This window comes from Equus caballus, chromosome 9 (genome assembly GCF_041296265.1).
Source record: "Equus caballus isolate H_3958 breed thoroughbred chromosome 9, TB-T2T, whole genome shotgun sequence".
Classification (NCBI taxonomy): Eukaryota; Metazoa; Chordata; class Mammalia; order Perissodactyla; family Equidae; genus Equus; species Equus caballus.
The window spans coordinates 56,399,288-56,419,139 of NC_091692.1; the positions used below are offsets into that span (position 1 = coordinate 56,399,288).

The following is a 19,852-nucleotide window of genomic DNA, read 5'->3' on the forward strand; positions in this document are numbered from 1 at the left end:
GTGTATTCTTAACCCTTCAGCCTAACAACTCACTTTTTAAAAAAGCAAAACTGCCCAATTCTTCAATCATATTCACCTCCCTTGACCCCATCCTGCATACTCACGTTTGTGTATGTGTGTGCTCTGTGTTGAAATCTAAAGAAGATCTGTACCTGAATTAATAGTATTGTATCAAGGTCAGTTTCCTGGTTTTGACAATGTATTATGGTCATGTAAGATATTGTCATTGGGAGAAAACGGATGAGGGGTTACGTGGGAATTCTCTATACAACTTCCTGTGAATCTTAAAGTAATTGAAACTGGGGCCGGCCCCATGGCCGAGTGGTTAAGTTTGTGCGCTCTGCTTTAGCGGCCCAGGGTTTCACCAGTTTGGATCCTGGGAGCAGACATGGCACTGTTCATCAGGCCATGTCGAGGTGGCGTCTCACATGCCACAACTAGAAGGACCCACAACGAAAAAGAAAATATACAACTATATATTGGGGGGATTTGGGGAGAAAAAGCAGAGGAAACAAAAAAGAAGATTGGCAACAGTTGTTAGCTCAGGTGCCAATCTTTAAAATATTTAAAAAGGTAATTGAAACTAATTTATGTGTTTTTCACTCTAAGTTTTTTATGTGCACTCCTTTTTTGGGAGGAGTGGTATATATTTGTGTGAATTTTTATCACATGTAGATTCAAATAACCATCACTATAATCAAGATATAGAACTATTCCATTACTACAAAGAAACTCCCATATGTTACCCCTTAATGGTCACAACTTTCCCCTACCCTAGCCTCTGGCAACCACTGATCTGTTCTCTATCACTGTAATTTTATCACTTTAGAAGCTTATATAAATGGAATTATATAGTGGATTATGCTTCAAGATTGGGTTTTTCGTTCAGCCTAATATCCTCATCCTCCATTGGAGTTGTTGCATGTATCAGTAGGTTGCTCCTTTTCATTGCTGAGTAGTATTCCAGCAATGTGTATATTTTAACCACATATTTTGTACTATGCTTCCCATTCTAGGGGCTGTATCTCTTGGTCCCAGTTGGATCCAGATATCCCAGCTCAAATCTTTTGTGCAGTTATCTGGAGCCATCCAGAGATATCTGTGGTTGATTACTGAAACCCATTTAGTACATTACTTAAGTAATATGTATAAAAGAGTCCACAGTAAAGGCATAGTTGAAAATGAAGTGATCAAGGTAAGGGGTAGACAAGAGTACACAGAATTTTGAGAATGTTCAGAGAAAGGAAACACTTAGCTAATTGACCAGATTGTGTTTCGTATATGTTTATGTTGTTTTCATTCCATGTTCTTAGAGTAGTTTGAGAATAAACCTTTGGGATTAACAGTTTGTTTCATTATATTGTAGCTTTTCTCCAGTATCCCCAAAGTATCTCCAAATGGCCAGTAAGTTTATTAGGCTGGATCTAGATCTGAGCCTTCATTGATTTCTGGAACTGGTTTCTCTGGAAATGATGGTTTCAGGCCTGGTTGTTACAGTTCTGGTTGCTCCACGCTGGAAGGTTTCCTGATGCGTTCTCTTAGAGCTATGGTGCTAGGAAGAGCAGAAGCTTATGTGTTCTTTTGGTGCTGAGCCCTTCTGGGCCTTGCAGTTGCTATTCTTTGACCAACTGGTAGAATTTTTCCATCGCTTAAATTTTGTTCTTTGGTCTTAATCTTATTCAGGATGCTGGAAAATTTTTATATCTGCTGATGGCCTGAGTTATTTCTGACTCTGGAATTTATCATTGAGTGTAGTCAGCTGAGTCTGAAAGATTTAGTTTTAGAGAACACGATTCTTAGGTTTCTTGACTTGACTCTCATCATCATTGTCCTTAACTGTTCTTATTAGCACAAAATCATTTGCCATCCTGGCTGGTGGAGGAATTGGGAATACAAATGTAACTCCCTGGAGGAAGTAGAGACTTGTTAGAAATATGCTAAGGGACAGTGGCTTTGTCACAGACTTGGTTTCTCACTGAGGGATCATGTGGGAGGTGACATTTGGAAGGACACTACCAGGGCTGGCCCAGTAGTGTGGTGGTTAAGTTCGTGTGCTCTGCTTTGGCGGCCCAGGATTCAAAGGTTCAGATCCCGAGCGCAGACCTATACACCACTCATCAAGCCATGCTGTGGCAGGCATCCCATATACAAAATAGAGGAGGGTTGGCAGAGGTGTTAGCTCAGGGCAATCTTCCTCACCAAAAAAAAGGACAGGACTCATTTTATCCAGGCATATTTCAGGTAAGACAATGAAATCCTTGTATTTAGTTCTTTAGCAGAGGAATACAGCTGAGAGTTTTATTTGGTTGATGGTACAGGCACTCGCGAAAAGTAAGGCCACACTTTTGCTGAGAGGAAATGAAAAAAGTTATGGACTTTTTTCCATGGGCCATGAAATAGGCTGAGCTGTAAACAGATAAATTAAATAGAAGCTCTTAGGAAAATATGAAGCAACTTGGAAGTGAAAATATTTTCTAGGGCAAAAGGAGTTACTTTTACAATAACAAAAGCCCACCAGCAAAGTCTAGTAAAGGCTACCATTTTCTTTTATTTTTTTTATTGCAGTAACATTGGATTATAACATTGTGTAACTTTCAGATGTACAACATAATATATTTTGAATTCTGTGTAGATTACATCATGTTTACCACCCAAAGAAGGCTATCATTTTCTTATATTTTTTACTTTACCTCTTTGGGGATGAAAGAAAATTGCACTGAATTTCTTTTTCCCTTTCCCTTCTTGAAATTCTCAATATGGTGTTGAACTCTGAAGAACAAGTGGTTGATTTCTCTCTAGAGTGCTTTATTTAAGATCTGTTGTTCATGTAAGTATTTACTAATAATTGTGTGTTTTAAAAACAAAGTTTCAAGAATTATGTAGCTTAAAGATGAAGCAATAGTAGAGCCGCCACTTTGAGGTAATAGCTTTATGAATTTTTCTAGTGATAAAGCTATTGATGTTTAGTTTCTTTCTTTTCTTTTCCCTAGAGGTTTTGCTACTTATTGATGAGTGCCTCAACTTACACCTTTATGATGATGTGGGAATACAGCCACTATCTCTTGTTTCTTCAAGCAATATCTCTATTCCTGCTAGATAGTTTTTCACTAGAGCAAAGTGACAAGGTATTATGGCATCTTGAAATTGTGATTTAAAGCCGGAGAATAAATGTTTTTATAGCATTGTATCTTAAAACCATTTAGCTTTTAAGCTTTATTTGAAAATGTTTGAATAAGTTCTGATTTATACCTCTATTCAAAAGATTGCTAAACTCATTCTCCTCTAGCCCTTTCAGAAGCAGTTTGAAATTCCTTTAGACATGGTCTGCTTAACCAAAGTCACCCTGTGCTTCCTCTCCAATTCTAGCCGCTTCTCCTTCCCTTTCTGTTCCTTTTAGGAAAAAAAGTGAAATATAGAACATGTACAAAAGAGTAAATATATGCTGTATAGACAGTGTGTAGAATAAAATTTGACCACCAAGCCATGAAGTGGAGGCTTTGAATACCCCAGAAGCCCCTCTCTAACTCTTCCCCAGTCAAATCCTGCTTTCTCTCCCACAGAGGCTAACTGTCCTGAATCTCATTAATCCTTTCCTTCCTTTTCTTTGTAGTTTTTAACTATCTATGTATTCCTAAAAAATATGTTGTAAATAATGTATTGTTTAATTTTCCTGATTTGCTTTTGAGATTCATCCACGGTGATGTGCAGAGCTACATTTCATTCATTTTTTTGTATTTATGCATTCTATTGTTGATGGACACTTCAGTTTTTTCTAGTTTATTGTTCGTATGCTGCTGTAAGAATTCTTACACGGTCACCTGGCACATAAGTGCAAGATCTCTCTAGAGGATATGCTTCCTAGTGGAATTACCAGGCAAAAGATATGTGCATGTTCAGCCTAACTGGATACCAAGGCTTTCTCCAGAATGGAGGTTATAAATTATATCAATTTGTACTCCTGCTGGTCGTGGTTAAAGGTTCCCATCGACGTTTGGTTCCTTCTGTTTCTTTATCTTTTTATTTTTTGCCCTTTCTTATCTTTCTTTATTTATAAACATTTATTAAGTATTTGTGTTGTCTCACCCAGAAATTTGGGGATCTTCTTGCGCTTCTCTATCTTTTCTTTATCTCATATACTCAGATGGTCCAGAATCCTGATGAGTACCAACGTTTAGCTTATTTGAATAGAGAGAATTTAATATAGAGTCATTAACCAAGTATAAAGGCGTTCACTTGTTCATTGAAAGGGTAATAAGAACCTGAAAGTATCATGGAGATAGCAAGTGTAGGAAGCAGCTACCACCCCTAGTGCTGAAGGAACAAAGGAAGAATTTGGAATTATTAAAACTTAGAAACTTAGAGGAGGGACCCCGTGGAGGTGAGACTCAGACTTTTGAGGAGGGACTTCTGCTCAGCTTTGCTGGTGTCTCTGACTGAACTAGAAAGAAGGGCCCTGTGAAAATGGGATCCAGACCTCTGAGAGTCCAGAGTCCCAGATGGGACTCTGGCCAACTGCTCTTGGGGTCTCTGGGGTAAGAGGATGTAATAAAGCTGGTTCTTCAAGTGTTGGAAAAACTTCAGCTCCATTCAGCAGCTTCAGCAGGAAGAAATTGCTCTGTTGGAGTGAAGCAGCACCTTAGTGATGCTCACAGGAACTGCAAGCGGACAGGAAGCGATAAGTTCTCCTTTTTCCTCCAACCTTGTAATCTCTCTCTAGCATTTCGTATTGACAGAGCTTAATAGAGAGCCGACTGGAGGAGTAGAAATGTAGATTGTGGATTCCCAGCCCCAGCATTACAAAGCAGGGGATAGAGGGACAAATTTGGAGCTAAGAGACAGTTACTCAAGACCTGTAGAACCAGCATCCAAAATCAAGAAATAGCACATTATCAGCGCCCAGGAGATCCTCTTGTGCCCTCTCCCAGTCCTTGCTTCAGCCTCCCAACAGTAAGGTATCTTTTTTGAATGGCTCTGTCCTCTTAGGGATTTTTTTCCTTCTGTTTTTTGGTTTTTATTTTTTTACTTTTAACACTCTGCCCTTTATTTTTCCCCCCTAACTAATGCCTATATTTGTCTTAGTTTTCCCTTTCTAAAAGGGATTAATTTTGTGGTAGGTTAAATTATTATACTGTTGAATTTTAGAAAAGAAATCTACTAAGACATATAAATTTTCTGGGAGATCTTCTATTAGGACATTGAATTTAACTTTTTTATCCTTACTGTGAAATGGACCAAATGCAAAGTTACTTTTCTCTGGTGCTACACTTCGTGGCAGCACATTTTCACTGGGTAGGATTTGGGAACTGCTGCTAAAGATTATGATCTTTGATCTATGTGGTTGCTGTTGCATAGATGGACTTAATAATGGGGTAAGCCAAGTGAAATTAAGTGAGAGCCTCGGACTAAACAAGTTTCTTCCAGTCTGACTTAGGCGTCCATGGTTTTAAAACTTTTAGCTTTGTTAGTGAGAGTTCTTTTTAAGGAGAAAGTGATAAATTCATTACATACCAAACATTAAAAATACAAATCGAACATTTGCACAGTACTTTCCTAAATTATAATAGCACATTTACTTTATAATTGTAGTCAAATCTATTCTAAAACTAATGAAAATATGTACAATAAAGTTCATTTTATTCTCATTCATTTTGTTTTTGTCCCAACAGGTTCATGAAGTTTATAAAATCTATATATTTTCTCTCTTTCTGGGATATTTACTGCAGTTTGAGAACTCAGCATTGTTGGTGTCCCCTTTGTTAAGTTTAGTGGTAGCCTTAATGCTTGCTAAGTGCCTTCAGGTAATTAGAATTGCCTTTTTGTCATTCTTGTGATTAATTTTTAAATTGTTAGTCTTTTATACTTCACTTTTTTGTTCGTATGATTTTTCCCCCCACAGGTGAAGAAAGGAACTTTTATAGCTAAAATAATGAAAGTGATTAATTTTTACTTGGTGTGTACTTTAACAGTGACATTGAATATTATAATGAAGGTAAGTAACTCTGTGTGAGGTTCATGTAGCAGAGCAAATTGAGTAATGAAATTATACTGGACTAAATTTTCATCAGAGTAATGAGATAGCAAGGCAATAGAGTTGGTACAGTAAAACTTTGAGTTGAACAATGATCATACTTAGTATATTAGGTGAGAAAATAGGATTCTGATTATTTTCTTGATACACTTAAAAAAAGAAATACACTTTTTTTCACTTAATTAAAAATGTCATCATTACCCAATTAACATTAAATGATATAGGGATAAATTAAGATGAATAAAAGGTGTTCAGAAGAGTGGGTGAGTTCTTTAATCCAGGTGGGAAAAGGTTGAAATCTTCTTACTACCTCATAAGTTTTTCCTTAACTATAAGGTAACATGATTGACTTATGCCAATAAATCTTTTTGTTTTGTAGTCACACCACGTATTATTATTTATTTCATATTTTTTGTTCTGTAGTCTTGCTGTATTTTCTGTTTCTAGTATTGGACAAAAGCATATTCCTGTAAGCATGGCTAATAGTTCTTTTTTGTAACTAGCATTCTTCTCCTCTAGATGTTTGTCCCACACAAAGAACATGGGCATATGCTGAAATTCCTTGAAGTAAAATTTGGACTAAATATGACTAAGTAAGTTTTAGATTATGTAAGATTACCTAACTCTATACCACTTAGAAGATAAAGAGCAAAAATAATCAATGGAGAGAGTATGTTCCTAATTACATACCACTTAGAAAATAAATGATTTGGGGTACTATAATATGTAGAAGAAATACAACATTAATATTTTTTCCATTTAAAAATATCTCATTCGGGGGCTGGCCCCGTGGCCGAGTGGTTAAGTTGCCATGCTCCGCTGCAGGCGGCCCAGTGTTTCGTTGGTTCGAATCCTGGGCGCGGACATGGCACTGCTCATCAAAGCTACGCTGAGACAGCGTCCCACATGCCACAACTAGAAGGACCCACAACGAAGAATATACAACTATGTACTGGGGGCTTTGGGGAGAAAAAGGAAATAAAATAAAATCTTAAAAAAAAAAAATCTTAAAAAAAAAATATCTCATTTAGGTCTTTTGTAAAGTACATATACTTATGCCTCAGTAGCATCATAATATTTTGAGGCTACTTTCTCCCTTGATGAGGAATAATGATACAATCTAAGGTCAATAAATTTAAAATGACTAAAGAACCAAGGTAATTTTAATGACTACACCAGCAAAATGCTTGCATTAAAAAAGTTGGGGCTGGCCCCATGGCCAAGTGGTTAAGTTCACACACTCCCCTGCAGGCGGCCCAGTGTTTCGTTGGTTCGAATCCTGGGCGTGGACATGGCACTGCTCATCAAACCACGCTGAGGCAGCGTCCCACATGCCACAACTAGAAGGACCCACAACGAAGAATATACAACTATGTACTGGGGAGCTTTGGGGAGAAAAAGGAAAAAAATAAAATCTTAAAAAAAAAAAAAAAGTTGACGGGGGCAGGGGGGATGTGGTGAAGTGGGCCAGCGTGGTTGCATGGCCTGGTTGCATAGTGGTTAAGTTCATGCGCTCTGCTTTCGCGGCCTGGGGTTCATGGGTTTGGATCCTGTGTGCGGACCTATGCACCGCTCATCAAGCCATGCTGTGGCAGTATCCCACATACAAAATAGAGGAAGACTAGCACAGATTTAGTCCAACAATAATGTTCCTCACACACAAAAAAAACTTTGCGGGCATAAAAAGGGGGTGGGCAATAAGATGTTTATTGCAGAGCAAAGAATCTCATCTTGGGGTCATAATAGTGGACTGGACCAGAAGCTGACTTTTTAAATTCAAAAATAGTGTTGGTGCCCTTTTTTTTGGTTTGTTTATTAAATCCATTTTTAAAATCTAAAAGGAAATTATTTTATGTACTGATAGATCACTTGCATGACAGAAAATATGTATTTTCCTACACATTTCTCTAGTTCATATAATATACCTTAGAACCTTATTGTCATTTGCTCTGATTACATGGGATTGTAGATACTGTGCATGGAATTTCATGTTGTGATATATCACAGTTAGCAAGTAAAGTGTTTCACATGGTTTAAACACTGGAGGAATTTTCTGAAGTAAAAATCGTGTATGGATATCTACTAAGATAAAAGGATCCTTTAGGAGGTCTTGTGCTCCATAAGGGTAGGGACCATGTCGTTTTTAGGTTTATAGATAGGCCTGACACATAGCAGGCAATTAGTCAAAGTTGGTTGTAGATTGACTAGCTTTTCCACTGACTTTCCCTTTGACTTTGGAAGAATCTAGAATGAGCCTATGATTAAGGGTGGCTTTTGCCCAGTACTTCTTCAGTTCATGTAATGTAGCACCCCTTTGTTCAGCATGTCAGGTATTTGCTTCACAAGGTAACACATTAGGTGTTTTAAAAATAAGACGTGGTCCCTGTCCTTAAGAATATTGCCATCTCATTAGATAGGGTTTATACAGATAACGGCATGGGCAGTATAAACAGTAAATGCCTTATGCTCAAATGTGCCCATTGGATGTTAGGATTTGTAGTTCACCAGAATTTCAGGGAAGTCTGAGACAGACCTTCAAGAACCACTAAAGAAATATTAATAAATATTTATTGGATATGCAGGGTTATAGGCCAGGCACTCTGGGGAATACAGAATGACTCCAGTCTAACACAAGACAGATTGCTTTAAGCACTATAATAGAAGGATAAGTAAAGTGCCATGGGAATATGAGGAAGGAAAGATTGAGACTGGGGGATTATGGAAAGAATGCTTCTTTAATTAGGATTTGAATTGGAGCTTATAGAATTAGTAACTTTAATCGCTTCTCGGCCTTTTGGCTAAGATCAAGTGTAGAATTAGAAACATTAATAGGCAGATAAAAAAAGAGTTGCATTCATCATAGGTACAAGATATTTTGATGCCAGCCTTTTTGATACAAAACTGTATTGTTGTTTGACCCATTGTGAAACTCTGACCTTTTATTCTAAACCCAGTGATTTGTGAGGCAGACGTTCTTGAGCCATCCATGAGCACTCCTGAACTCACTCCATCTCTTACCTTCTGCCCCAGGCCTAGGGATTAAGGTTACAAAGGAGTTTGGAGATGGATTGGGAGTGAGAATGCAGATAAAACTACACATAACTGGGAGTCTTGTTGATCCTGCAGTGGTCCCTTGGTATCTGCAGGGGAATTGTTCCAGTACCCCTTGGTTACCAAAATCCACAGATGCTCGTCTCTTCTAAAATGGCATAGTATTTGCATATGACCTTTGCACATCCTCCTGTATACTTTCTCATCTCTAGATCACTTATAATACTTAATACAATGTAAATGCTATGTAAATAGTTGTTATACTGTATTGATTAGGGAATAATGATAAGAAAAAAAGTTGGTACATGTTTAGTACAGATGCACCCATTGTAGGCGATCCATGGTTGGGTGAATCCAAGGTTGAGTGAACCTTTGGATGCAGAACCCGCAGGGCCGACTATATTTAGCTCAGGGTCAAAAAAAAGTTTATCCTGATTCTTATAGCTTGAAAGGTTTACATCTCATATTTTATGATTTCTGTCTTAACAGTTAGATATCTCTTTTTTAAATGTTTTTGTTGTTTTTATTTTGTTTTGTTGAGGAAGATTGGCCCTGAGCTAACATCTGTTGCCAGTCTTCTCTTTCTGCTTGAGGAAGATTGTCGCTGAGCTAATGTCTGTGCCAGTCTTCCTCTATTTTGTATGTGGGATGCTGCCACAGCATGGCTTGACGACTGGTGTGTGGATCTGCACCTGGGATCCAAACTGGTGAACCCTAGGGCCCCGAAACAGAGCACGTGAACTTGACCACTATGCCACTGGGCTGGCCCCTAGATATCTCTTTTTATTTATTTATTTATTTATTTTTTTGAGGAAGATTAGCCCTGAGCTAACATCTGCCACCAATCCTCCTCTTTTTGCTGAGGAAGATTGGCTCTGAGCTAACATCCACACCCAACTTCCTCTACTTTATATGTGGGTCACCTACCACAGCATGGCTTGACAAGAGGTACATAGGTCCGCACCTGGGATCTGAACCGGCAAACTCCAGGCTGCTGAAGCGTAACGTGTAAACTTAACTTCTGTGCCAAGGGCTGGCCCCTAGATATCTCTTTTTAAAATGGGTCCTAGTTGGGTTACATTTATCAATATAAAGCAGGGCTGTCCAATAAAAATATAATGTGAGCCAAAGATGTAATTTTCTAGCCACATTAAAAAAATTAAAAAGAAACAAGTGAATTTAATTTTAGTAATACATTTTATTTAATCTGATGTATCAAACATTATATTAATGTGTAAACAATATGGAAATTATTAATGAGTTATTTTATATTCTTTTTTCCCCATTCTTTTTAATCTTTGAAATTTGGGATGTGTTTTGTACTTAAAGTGCATCTCCATTTGCATTGGCCACAGTTCTAGTGGTCACATGGAGCTAGGAGCTACCATACTGGACCGTGTAGATGTGGAGGTTGGACAGCTGAATTTTTTGTTGTCTTCCAGACAAAAATAGAAAGTGAAACTTCTTTAAAACTGATTGGGTCCTAGAGATGGTCGTGGTACTTGATAATAAAAAGCAGCAGGTTTACATTTTTGGGGCAGTTTGTTGAGAAGGGTTACTAATGCTATTATTTTCATACCTTTAGTACCTTGTTGTAATAAATAAATGGATTTAGGAAATGTGTTTTGTTTGTCTTAGTTTTTACTGAGATAAAAAACACTTTTATGTTCAGTAATTGAAACACTTTTGGTTTTAATATCACGCTTCTTGTCTCGTACAGGAACTTTACGATGAACTGGCTCCTGTGTCAAGAATCTCTGCAGGCGCCGTCTCGAGCTTTCTTTTTGCGGCTGACACAGTCCTCTGTGCTACCTTTCTATACTTTAGTGTTAATCATTTGTTTTTTTTCTATGCTACAAGTTATTTTTAGGAGAATTAAGTAAGTACTTATGAGAATCAATCACATTACTAACTGATATATTATGGAAATATATAAAATACTTATTTTACTATCCTTCCAATATTTGTGTATTTGTTTTAGGGCTTCTAATCTCATTCTCTCTTCATAAATATGTAAAATATCATTATTAAGTTAACCAGATAAATTTCAAATTTAAGCTTATGCATCTAAATATGTTGGGGCCGGCCCAGTGGTGCAGTGGTTAAGTTCACATGTTCAGATTTCAGGACTCACTTTCCATGTTTGTGTTAACAATCTGGTGGCCTGGGGTTCACCAGTTTGGTTCCTGGGTGTGGACATGGACCCGCTTGGCATGCCATGCTATGGTAGGCATCCCACATATAAAGTAGAGGAGGATGGGCACGGATGTTAGCTCAGGGCCAGTCTTCCTCAGCAAAAAAAGAGGAGGATTGGTAGCAGTTAGCTCAGGGCTAATCTTCCTCAAAAAATAAATAAATAAATAACTATGTAATGTCTAGGTTTAATTAAGAGTAATATTTAAATCATCAGTTAAACTTTTATAGACATATTGACTAATTTTTTACTTTTTACAAATTTTTACTTAATGTAAGAATAATTGCTTCTATTTAATTTAAATGAAGCTAGTAGTATAAATGATTGTAAATTATAAAATTTGACTATTTTTAAGTATTTTTATCATATTTGAAAGGAGGTTGTATGTAATATCTTAATTTTGAGAACTTAGTTATTCAAATTATGATTTAGCTATATTGACTTAGCAATCAATAGTTGAATGATAATTGACCTTGGCAAAGAAACCTAAAAATCTTTTTCATTGTATTTCCTGAACTTTCATATTTGGCCTTCTCTGATCAGTTGTCTTCAATTCTAAAAGCTCTTTTCAAGGACTTGGGGATGGATAAGTTAGGTATTTGACTAGAAAAATATAATTTCACATTTTAAGAATCACCTGTATTTCTTTTTAGGAAGAAATTTGGGCTTTTCAAATACATATTTTTGAAGTAGTAAAAAAAAACACATTTTCTTTCTGTAGTGGTAAGTCCCTGAAAGAAACTGTTACTCTTGAAGATGGACGAATTGGAGAAAGGCCAGAAATAATTTATCACGTGATTCACACTATTTTATTGGGCTCTCTTGCAATGGTTATAGAAGGGTGAGTGAACTTTATCTGATCCATTTGTTTTTACAAAGAATTGTCCTTTGTATTGGTATTAAGTGGATACTTTCAAGAATATATTTAGTAAAAACTCCAAATCTGCTTTATAAAAACTCAAAATCTACAAACTTTCTTACTCTAATTAGAATTTACAAAGATGTTTATAGTACAACGAATTGACGTTTACATATTCATTTCATTCATTTGTTCAGAAACTATTGAATGTCTTTCAAGGGCCAGGCATTGTACTAGGTGCTGGAGGTACCGCAGTGAACAAAATTGGACACAGTCTCTAACCTTCTATGACTTATGACCTAATGGAGGTGACACATGTTAACCACACAAAAATAAAATTATGACTTTGATAAGTGAAGGAGAGGTAAATGGTGCTGTGAGAGTAAGGGTTTGATAAATGATACCCTTTTCTTTGAAGTTTGGACTCAGATGAGGAATAAGACATAGGAGTAAGTCAGCTGGAGAGGAAAATAACTTTGGTTCTGATAAAAGTTGCATTGGAGAACACTTCTTCATGTGCGCCAAAAGGGCTTTTAATATCTTTCACCTCCAAATGAGCTTATTGCTCCCACCTCAGGCTTTGCCTCTTGAATGGGCAGAGCATTGGGAAGCCTGCTGCACCTATATACGCTCACTCAGCAGAAGGAAGACACAAAATATAGAAGCCTGGAAGTGTTTGAGCTGTGTGTGCCCAGTTCTTTCTCTCACACTCACAGATCTCATAAATCACTGCAAGAGCAGGAGCTATTAAGGCTCTGAAGGAGAGGGATGGGAGTGGAAGTAGGAAGAGGTAAAGAATATTGATCTAGTATGAGGTTTCTGAAGTTAAATTCTCTTTAATTATGACTATAGATACTGAATCACCATAATTTTAGCAGTTCCTGTGGTGCTTTTCCCAACAGAAAGCATAGCTATTTTGACAGATTAATTTTTTACAGATCTCTTGAAATACTGTTTATACACATCACTACTTCAAAATTAGTCATTATTAGACCTGTGTTTCATGTTCTAAGGAAGTACAAATATTGCTGTATTACAAATTTATTTTCATTATTTTATATAAATATTTCAACATAATTGGTTTCCTTTGTAAGCCCGTATATTTTATTTTATGCCTTTAAAAATGTTTTCTTATAGGGGGTCCATAGACTTTATCAGACTGCCAAACTCATGACTAGTGGGAATCCCTTTATGGAAACGTGAAACGAGAGTAGTGGTTGAGTCTAACAGTTAGCATTCCATAATGCCTAATAAGTAGGATGAAGAAATGTGTTAAACCATTAATATTATAAGTGATTCATGTTTTGAGTCTCGTCGCCTTGTAATAGTAGAATTTTGAAGCATGGTTTACCTTTTTTCCCCCTTTACTTTGTCAGTTTTATTTCTCTCTGCAAAAGAACCTTTTATCATTCCCATCATTTTTAATTATTGGATCTGCCATTTTAAATTCAAGATCCTTTTTTGAATGTCCAATCTGCATTATTCTATCATTTGTCCCTAATTCTTTAATTTACTCTCTAGACCTATAAAAGCATAATCGCCTGTTCATGCAGATAAGATGCATGGTCACCTAGTAGATGCCAGGCTCTCGACTAGGTAGGCAGTAGTGATTAAAGGGTATAAAATCTAGGGGCCCACCCCAGGGCCGAGTGGTTAAGTTTGCGCGCTTCTCTTTGGCGGGCCAGGGTTTTGCTGGTTCAGGTCCTGGGCACAGACATGGCACCAGTGGTCAGGCCACATTGAGGCGGCATCCCACATGCCACAACTAGAAAGACCCACAACTGAAAATACACAGCTCTGTACTGGGGGGATTTGGGGAGAAAAAAGCAGGAAAAAAAAGAGTATAAAATCTCTTTCTTTTCAAAGGCTTCCTATTCTAGATAAGTAAACCAAGAGTTAGTGCAAAATAAAGTACTATGGGAAAGGTATACATAGGGTCCTTTGGTCAGCTAGAAGAGATGTGCTAACTCAGTTGTGGAGGGTGGGTAGGGGAAGTCAGTTTAAGGAAGATTTCCTAAATGGGGCGACAGTCTTGAGAGATAAATAAAGATTGGCCAGGCTGTCGGTTTTCTCGTGTGCCTCTGTGTGTGTGTGTGTGTGTGTGTGTGTGTGTGTGTGTGTGTGTGATAATCTGGGTAGGGGCCGGCCCCATGGCAGAGTGGTTAAGTTCACTCGCCCTGCTTCGGCGGCCCATGGTTTCACCAGTTCGGATCCTGGGCGCGGACATGGCACCACTTATCAGTCCATGCTGAGGTGGCGTCCCACGTGCCGCAACTAGAAGGACCCACAACTAAAATATATAAATATGTACTGGGGGGGGATTTGGGGAGAAAAAGCAGGAAAAAAAAAGATTGGCAACAGTTGTTAGCTCAGATGCCAATCTTTTTTAAAAAAAAAAAATCTGGGTAGAAGAAGTGTTCTTTTGGAACTAATAGTATGCAATCAGTATGAGGGAAGTAGCAAGGGCTATGTCTGGAAACATAAGCAAGGATCAGATCAGATTTTTTAAGCAGAAATTTGACATGATCAGATATGCTTTTTAGTAAGATCTCTCTGGCAGCAGTGATTAAGAAAGGTTTGAGAAAAATAAGGTTAGAGGAAGATAAACCAGTTAAGAAAGTGTCACAATAGAATCTAGAAGCAAGGAACAGTGGAGATGGAGGAAAGGGGCCAAAACGAAAATTTTGGGGAACTGGAAACTGAATAAGTAGTAGTGCAGACTGTGGTGGAGGGACGCTGGCAAGAGTTGCAGCTCAGAAGCCAAAGGGGGAATTATTAAGCTCCTTAAAACTTAAGTTAATTTTAAGTCCTAGAAAAGGGTGCAGTTGTACCAGGAGGGAGAAACGTGTGCATTATGGGATGGAAACACTGATTGTTCTGCAAACTCTGGCTGAAACATTAGTCATATTTAGGGAAGTAGTAGGAGAAGAAACTGAAAAGGTAAGTCGAGGCCATATTTTAGAGGGTCCTGAAAACATTTAGATTAGTTTTCATTTATTTCAGTAGGCACTGGGGAGCCAATAAAGATTTTTGAACAGAAAATGTCTTTATCATAGTTATGTTTGAGGAAGATTCATCTGGCATTTGGTGGAATTGGAGGAGAGTCTACAGGAAGAGGTGTTAATTAGCAAGCCATTGCAGTAAAATGGTAAGGAAGGGATGGATAGAGAGAAATCAGTGGACTTGGTGCAATGGTCTAATGTCTAGAGCAGGGGGTTTGTGTTCCAGGGGATGTTATATACATATAATTCAATGTGAATGGTGTCTCCTAGCTATAAACCAGACTCTAGTATTGATTCTGCTGATTGGAAGAATAGGTTGATATTTTCAAAAATGGGGAAGTTAGGAGGAAATACTGGTTGACCAGAGGAAACTAATGCAGTTCCTGTGTCTTAGCAACGTGTATTCTGTATATGTCCACTATTTCTCTCAAGGCCCAAGTCAGTAAGCATTTTTTTAAAACTTTCAATAAGTACATTCTTCTCAAATTGGTCATTTTGCTTTCACGTAACCCTAGACTGTAAATCAAATTTTTATACCTATTTTCTAATTGTTTCCCAAATGTTCAGTTTTATTCCATCGTGATAAAGATCTCCTTGAGGTCTGTAGCCATGTCTTATTTTTATTTTTTCCTCTCCAGTACTTTGGTCAGCCTGCAGTGTATGATCAATAAATGTTTATTAGATGAATGAATATTACTTTATTTTCCCCATTCCATAGCTTTGCTGTTTTATAAAACCATAATAGTTCACATTTATACTCTGTCCTTAGATTCTTCTAGTTTCCTTTGAGTTTGACATCAAGAAATGTCATGAAAGGATCTTGTTCTCCTTAGTGTTAATTACAAAAGTTATCTCCTGGGGGCCATCCCTATAGCCAAGTGGTTAAGTTCACGTGCTCTGCTTCGGTGGCCCAGGGTTACCCTGGTTTGGATCCTGGGCACAGACCTGGCACTGCTCGTCAGGCCGTGCTGAGGCAGCATCCCACATAGCACAACCAGAAGGACCTACAGGCAGAGTATAGAACTATGTACTGGGGGGCTTTGGGGAGAAGAAGAAGAAAAAAAGAAAAGAGAGGATTGGCAACAGATGTTACCTCAGGTGCCAATCTTTAAAAAAAAACAAAAAAGTTATCTCCTGAAATGTTTTTCCTTGATAATCTGTAAGAAGCAATGACATCTGTAAATTTTTCTAAATTCTTCCTCTTTTACCATCACCTAGGATGATGGGTTCCTTTTGTTTCCTCTACAACTTAGAACATAAAGTAATGTGCTGTCTTCTATTTGCACAAGTTCATTTTTCTGTACACCTGGATTTATAATCTTTTTAGGAGCCCTAAGTTTTTAGCCCTTGTTTTTTAAAAATTAATCTCAAAAGTAATCATGGAGATTATAACAAACTATGAAGTGAAAAATGAAAATCCTTCCATCCCATTCCTCAGAGGTCACCACTGTTAGCAATATATTTCCAGATATTATTTTTGACTGTACTGTATATATCTACATTTTTTTTAAAATCACCAAAAAAAAGGGTAACAGTATACACGAAATTTCGCATTTTGCTTTTTTGTTTTTCATAATTTATTTAATTAATACCTATTGAAAGACAGTTTCTAATTTTTTTGCTATTAAAACAACATGCTGCAATTAAAACCCTTGTATGTGTTTGTGTGTTTCTTTATGAACTTAGGCCAATGTATCTTTAGGCTAGATTGCTAGAGATGGGGTTGCCTTGGAGTATTTAAAATTTTTATAGGTTCTGCCAAATTGCCTTCTGAAAAGGTATAACAGTTAACATTCTCTCCAAGAGTGTAATTTTACTGCACTCTCATCTATATTAAAGCTCTTATTTCATCTTCAGTTTAGTCTTCTTGATTATTTAGGAAATGAATAACAATCTGCTGCTGAAAATTAGAGGCTGAGCTTTTTCATTCTTCCCTAACATTGTGGTAGGAAAGAACTCAGAAAAGAGAAATCAGGTAATGATGGTCATAGGATATCTCCTATGTGCCTCCTTTTGTCTTTCCAGCTTGAAATACCTCTGGACTCCGTACGTGTGCATGTTGGCAGCATTTGGTGTATGTTCTCCTGAACTTTGGATGACACTTTTCAAGTGGCTTCGATTACGAACTGTACACCCAGTGTTATTGGTGAGTCGTTATTTTCTGTTAAGTACTTGTTTCTCTTACAATTATGTAAATGGAAATCACATTGAATACAATTGAAATAGCATGACTATATGACTTAGAGGCAGAAAAAGAGATCTTGTGAAAAAATTTTTTTTTCTGATTATAAAAGTAATGCATTTGAATGCTGACAGCTTAAAAAATAAAAGGTAAAAATAAAGGGAATCAGTACTGTGAGAGGCTGTCAAGAATTCATTTTTATGGTATCTTTCTTGGTTTGATTTAAAACTATGATATGTTTTCAATGTGAATAGAACATTTTCACTGTGCCTGCTATGTGCAATGTGCTTCAAATACAAAGATAAGTAAAACTTGATTAATTTCATCAAGTAGATTACAGTGTCCTGGTCGTAAAAACAATAAGAAGTATTAATGGCGCTGGCCCCATGGCTGAGTGGTTGAGTTCGCGGGCTCCACTTCGGTGGCCCAGGGTTTCACCGGTTCGGATCCTGGGTGCAGACATGGCACCACTCATCAGGCCATGCTGAGGCAGTCCCCCACATGCCACAACTAGAAAGACCCACAACTGAAAATACACAACTATGTGCTGGGGGGATTTGGGGAGAAAAAGCAGAAAAAAGTAAAAGAAAAGAAAAAAGAAGATTGGCAACAGTTGTTAGCTCAGGTGCCAAAAAAAAAAGTATTGATAGCGTGCTCTTGGAACACAGAGAAGGGCTATTAATTCAGCTTTTTTAGGGATTCAAAGAATACTCTCTAAACTGAGATTTGAAAGATGGTGAGTTATTAGACAAATGACGGGGAAAGAAAAGGTATTCATGGTAGAAGGAATAAACACAGGTCAGCAAAGAACATGATGTAATCAAACAAAGAAAACAGAGGCAAAGAAAAAGGATGATATATTTAGTTTTGTTGGCATATAAAATGTGAGGTGAGGTTTGGTCAAGAAATGAGACTGGAGAAGTTGAGGAGGGTAAGGTCATAAGGCGTCTGAGTTCATGCCAAGGCATAGGGAGGCATTGAGATATTTCTGTGGGGGTGTGAGAGAGTCAGACTTACCGTTTCCTCTCAGCTCACCTTTAGTTCTGTGAAGGACAGGTGTAAGGGTGAAAGACTCAAGCTAGGAAAGAGGCTGTCACCCAGGTACAAGCCACGGTGGATGGAAGTGATAAAAGCTTCTGTTTATTGAGTGCTCACCATGCTTCAGGTACTCTTTGAAGCATTTCACATACTATTTAACGCTTACAAAGACCCTATTGGCTAAATTTTATTATCTGTATGTTATGGACAAAGAAACTAAAGCTAGAACTGGTTAAATAAATTGCCTGAGATCACGTAGCTTATTATAAGAGTAGAAACCATGATTCACTCAGGTTTTTCTGACTCCAAAGCCCATTCAACTAATATTATGCTATAGTTATAGTTAAAAAAAAAATAATTAGAAAAGATTAATGAGACTTGGTGCTTGATTAAGTATGGGAGAGTGAGGAAGAGGGAGAAATCATAGATGTTTCCTAGGTTTCTGGTTTGTATGACTATGCATCATGGCGTCACCCACAGACATGGACAACAGGAAGAAGAACAGATATTAGCAGGAAGATAATGAATGATTATCTTTAATAATAGTCATGTATTTTGCAAATCTTTTTCCAGAGAAATTTAAACATTCTTATTTTAGCATTCTAGTATATTGATATATATTAGCTATTTTTCCTGTGTTAATTCATTATCTTTTTGTTGCTGCTGTTATTAGCTTTTTAGGTAGCAGTTCAGTGTTCTCTGTAAGCCTTTCATAACTTAAATTCCTGGCAAAATTGTCAAATATTAATTTGCTATTTGAAATATTACTGAGTGTTACCTTTTTTATATCCTACTTTAAATTTATACAGTAAACATGTATGTCTCACTCTGCCTTCAGCATAGTGTGTCTTTAATTCATTAGTCTTCACCTGTCTCACTCTGTGAACTGGGTTCTGTGCTGACTTCAATTTCTCTGAAACTGAAATTTTTATAACTGTAAGAATCTGTGATTGGGCATAAAGTCAGTGTCTAGTACCTCTAAATACATTCTGAAATGTATTTATCCATAACCATTTTTGTTTTAATATTTTAGGCTCTTATTTTGAGCATGGCTGTGCCCACTATAATAGGTCTCAGCTTATGGAAAGAGGTAAGAAAATCAGATTTTTATATCATTAAAATGTACTTTATCTACAAGGTAGTGATAAATTTATATGTATGTGCAGTATACTTAAATTGAGACACTATTCTAACAAAATAAAGTGTAATATTCTTAGGAACTTTTCTATTTTATCATTAGGAACATGATAGAAGAGCTAAAACATTTTTAGAATGCCATCTGATGCAATCTGCCATAGTCTAATGCTGTTATTAATTCAGTTTATAATTGGCAAAAGAAATTGCTAAATAAATAAATGTTAATATTAAAAAGCATTTTGGCTTGGGGCCAGCCTGGTGGCATATTGGTTAAGTTCGTGCACTCTACTTCAGTGGCCTGGGGTTTGCTAGTTCAAATCCCAGGCACAGACCTGTATACCGCATATCAAGCCATGCTGTG

General features: G+C 37.2%; 1 protein-coding gene across 14 annotated transcripts in view; it reads left to right on the forward strand.

Moving 5' to 3' along the window:
* The window catches only part of DPY19L4 (dpy-19 like 4), a 65,396-nt gene that overhangs the window by 29,047 nt on the left and 16,497 nt on the right, over positions 1–19,852 (forward strand). For 3 of the 14 annotated variants that reach the window (XM_070222341.1, XM_070222349.1, XM_070222347.1), the window contains 8 exons: positions 2,993–3,125; positions 5,667–5,798; positions 5,897–5,989; positions 6,548–6,621; positions 10,800–10,958; positions 11,995–12,114; positions 17,160–17,280; positions 19,388–19,444. In XM_070222341.1, coding sequence (XP_070078442.1) covers positions 2,993–3,125; positions 5,667–5,798; positions 5,897–5,989; positions 6,548–6,621; positions 10,800–10,958; positions 11,995–12,114; positions 17,160–17,280; positions 19,388–19,444 — 889 coding nt within the window. Of the gene's footprint in view, positions 1–2,990; positions 3,126–5,666; positions 5,799–5,896; positions 5,990–6,547; positions 6,622–10,799; positions 10,959–11,994; positions 12,115–17,159; positions 17,281–19,387; positions 19,445–19,852 lie in introns of all 14 variants that reach the window. The other 11 variants (XM_014728207.3, XM_014728206.3, XM_070222340.1 and 8 more) reach the window with 6 other exon arrangements.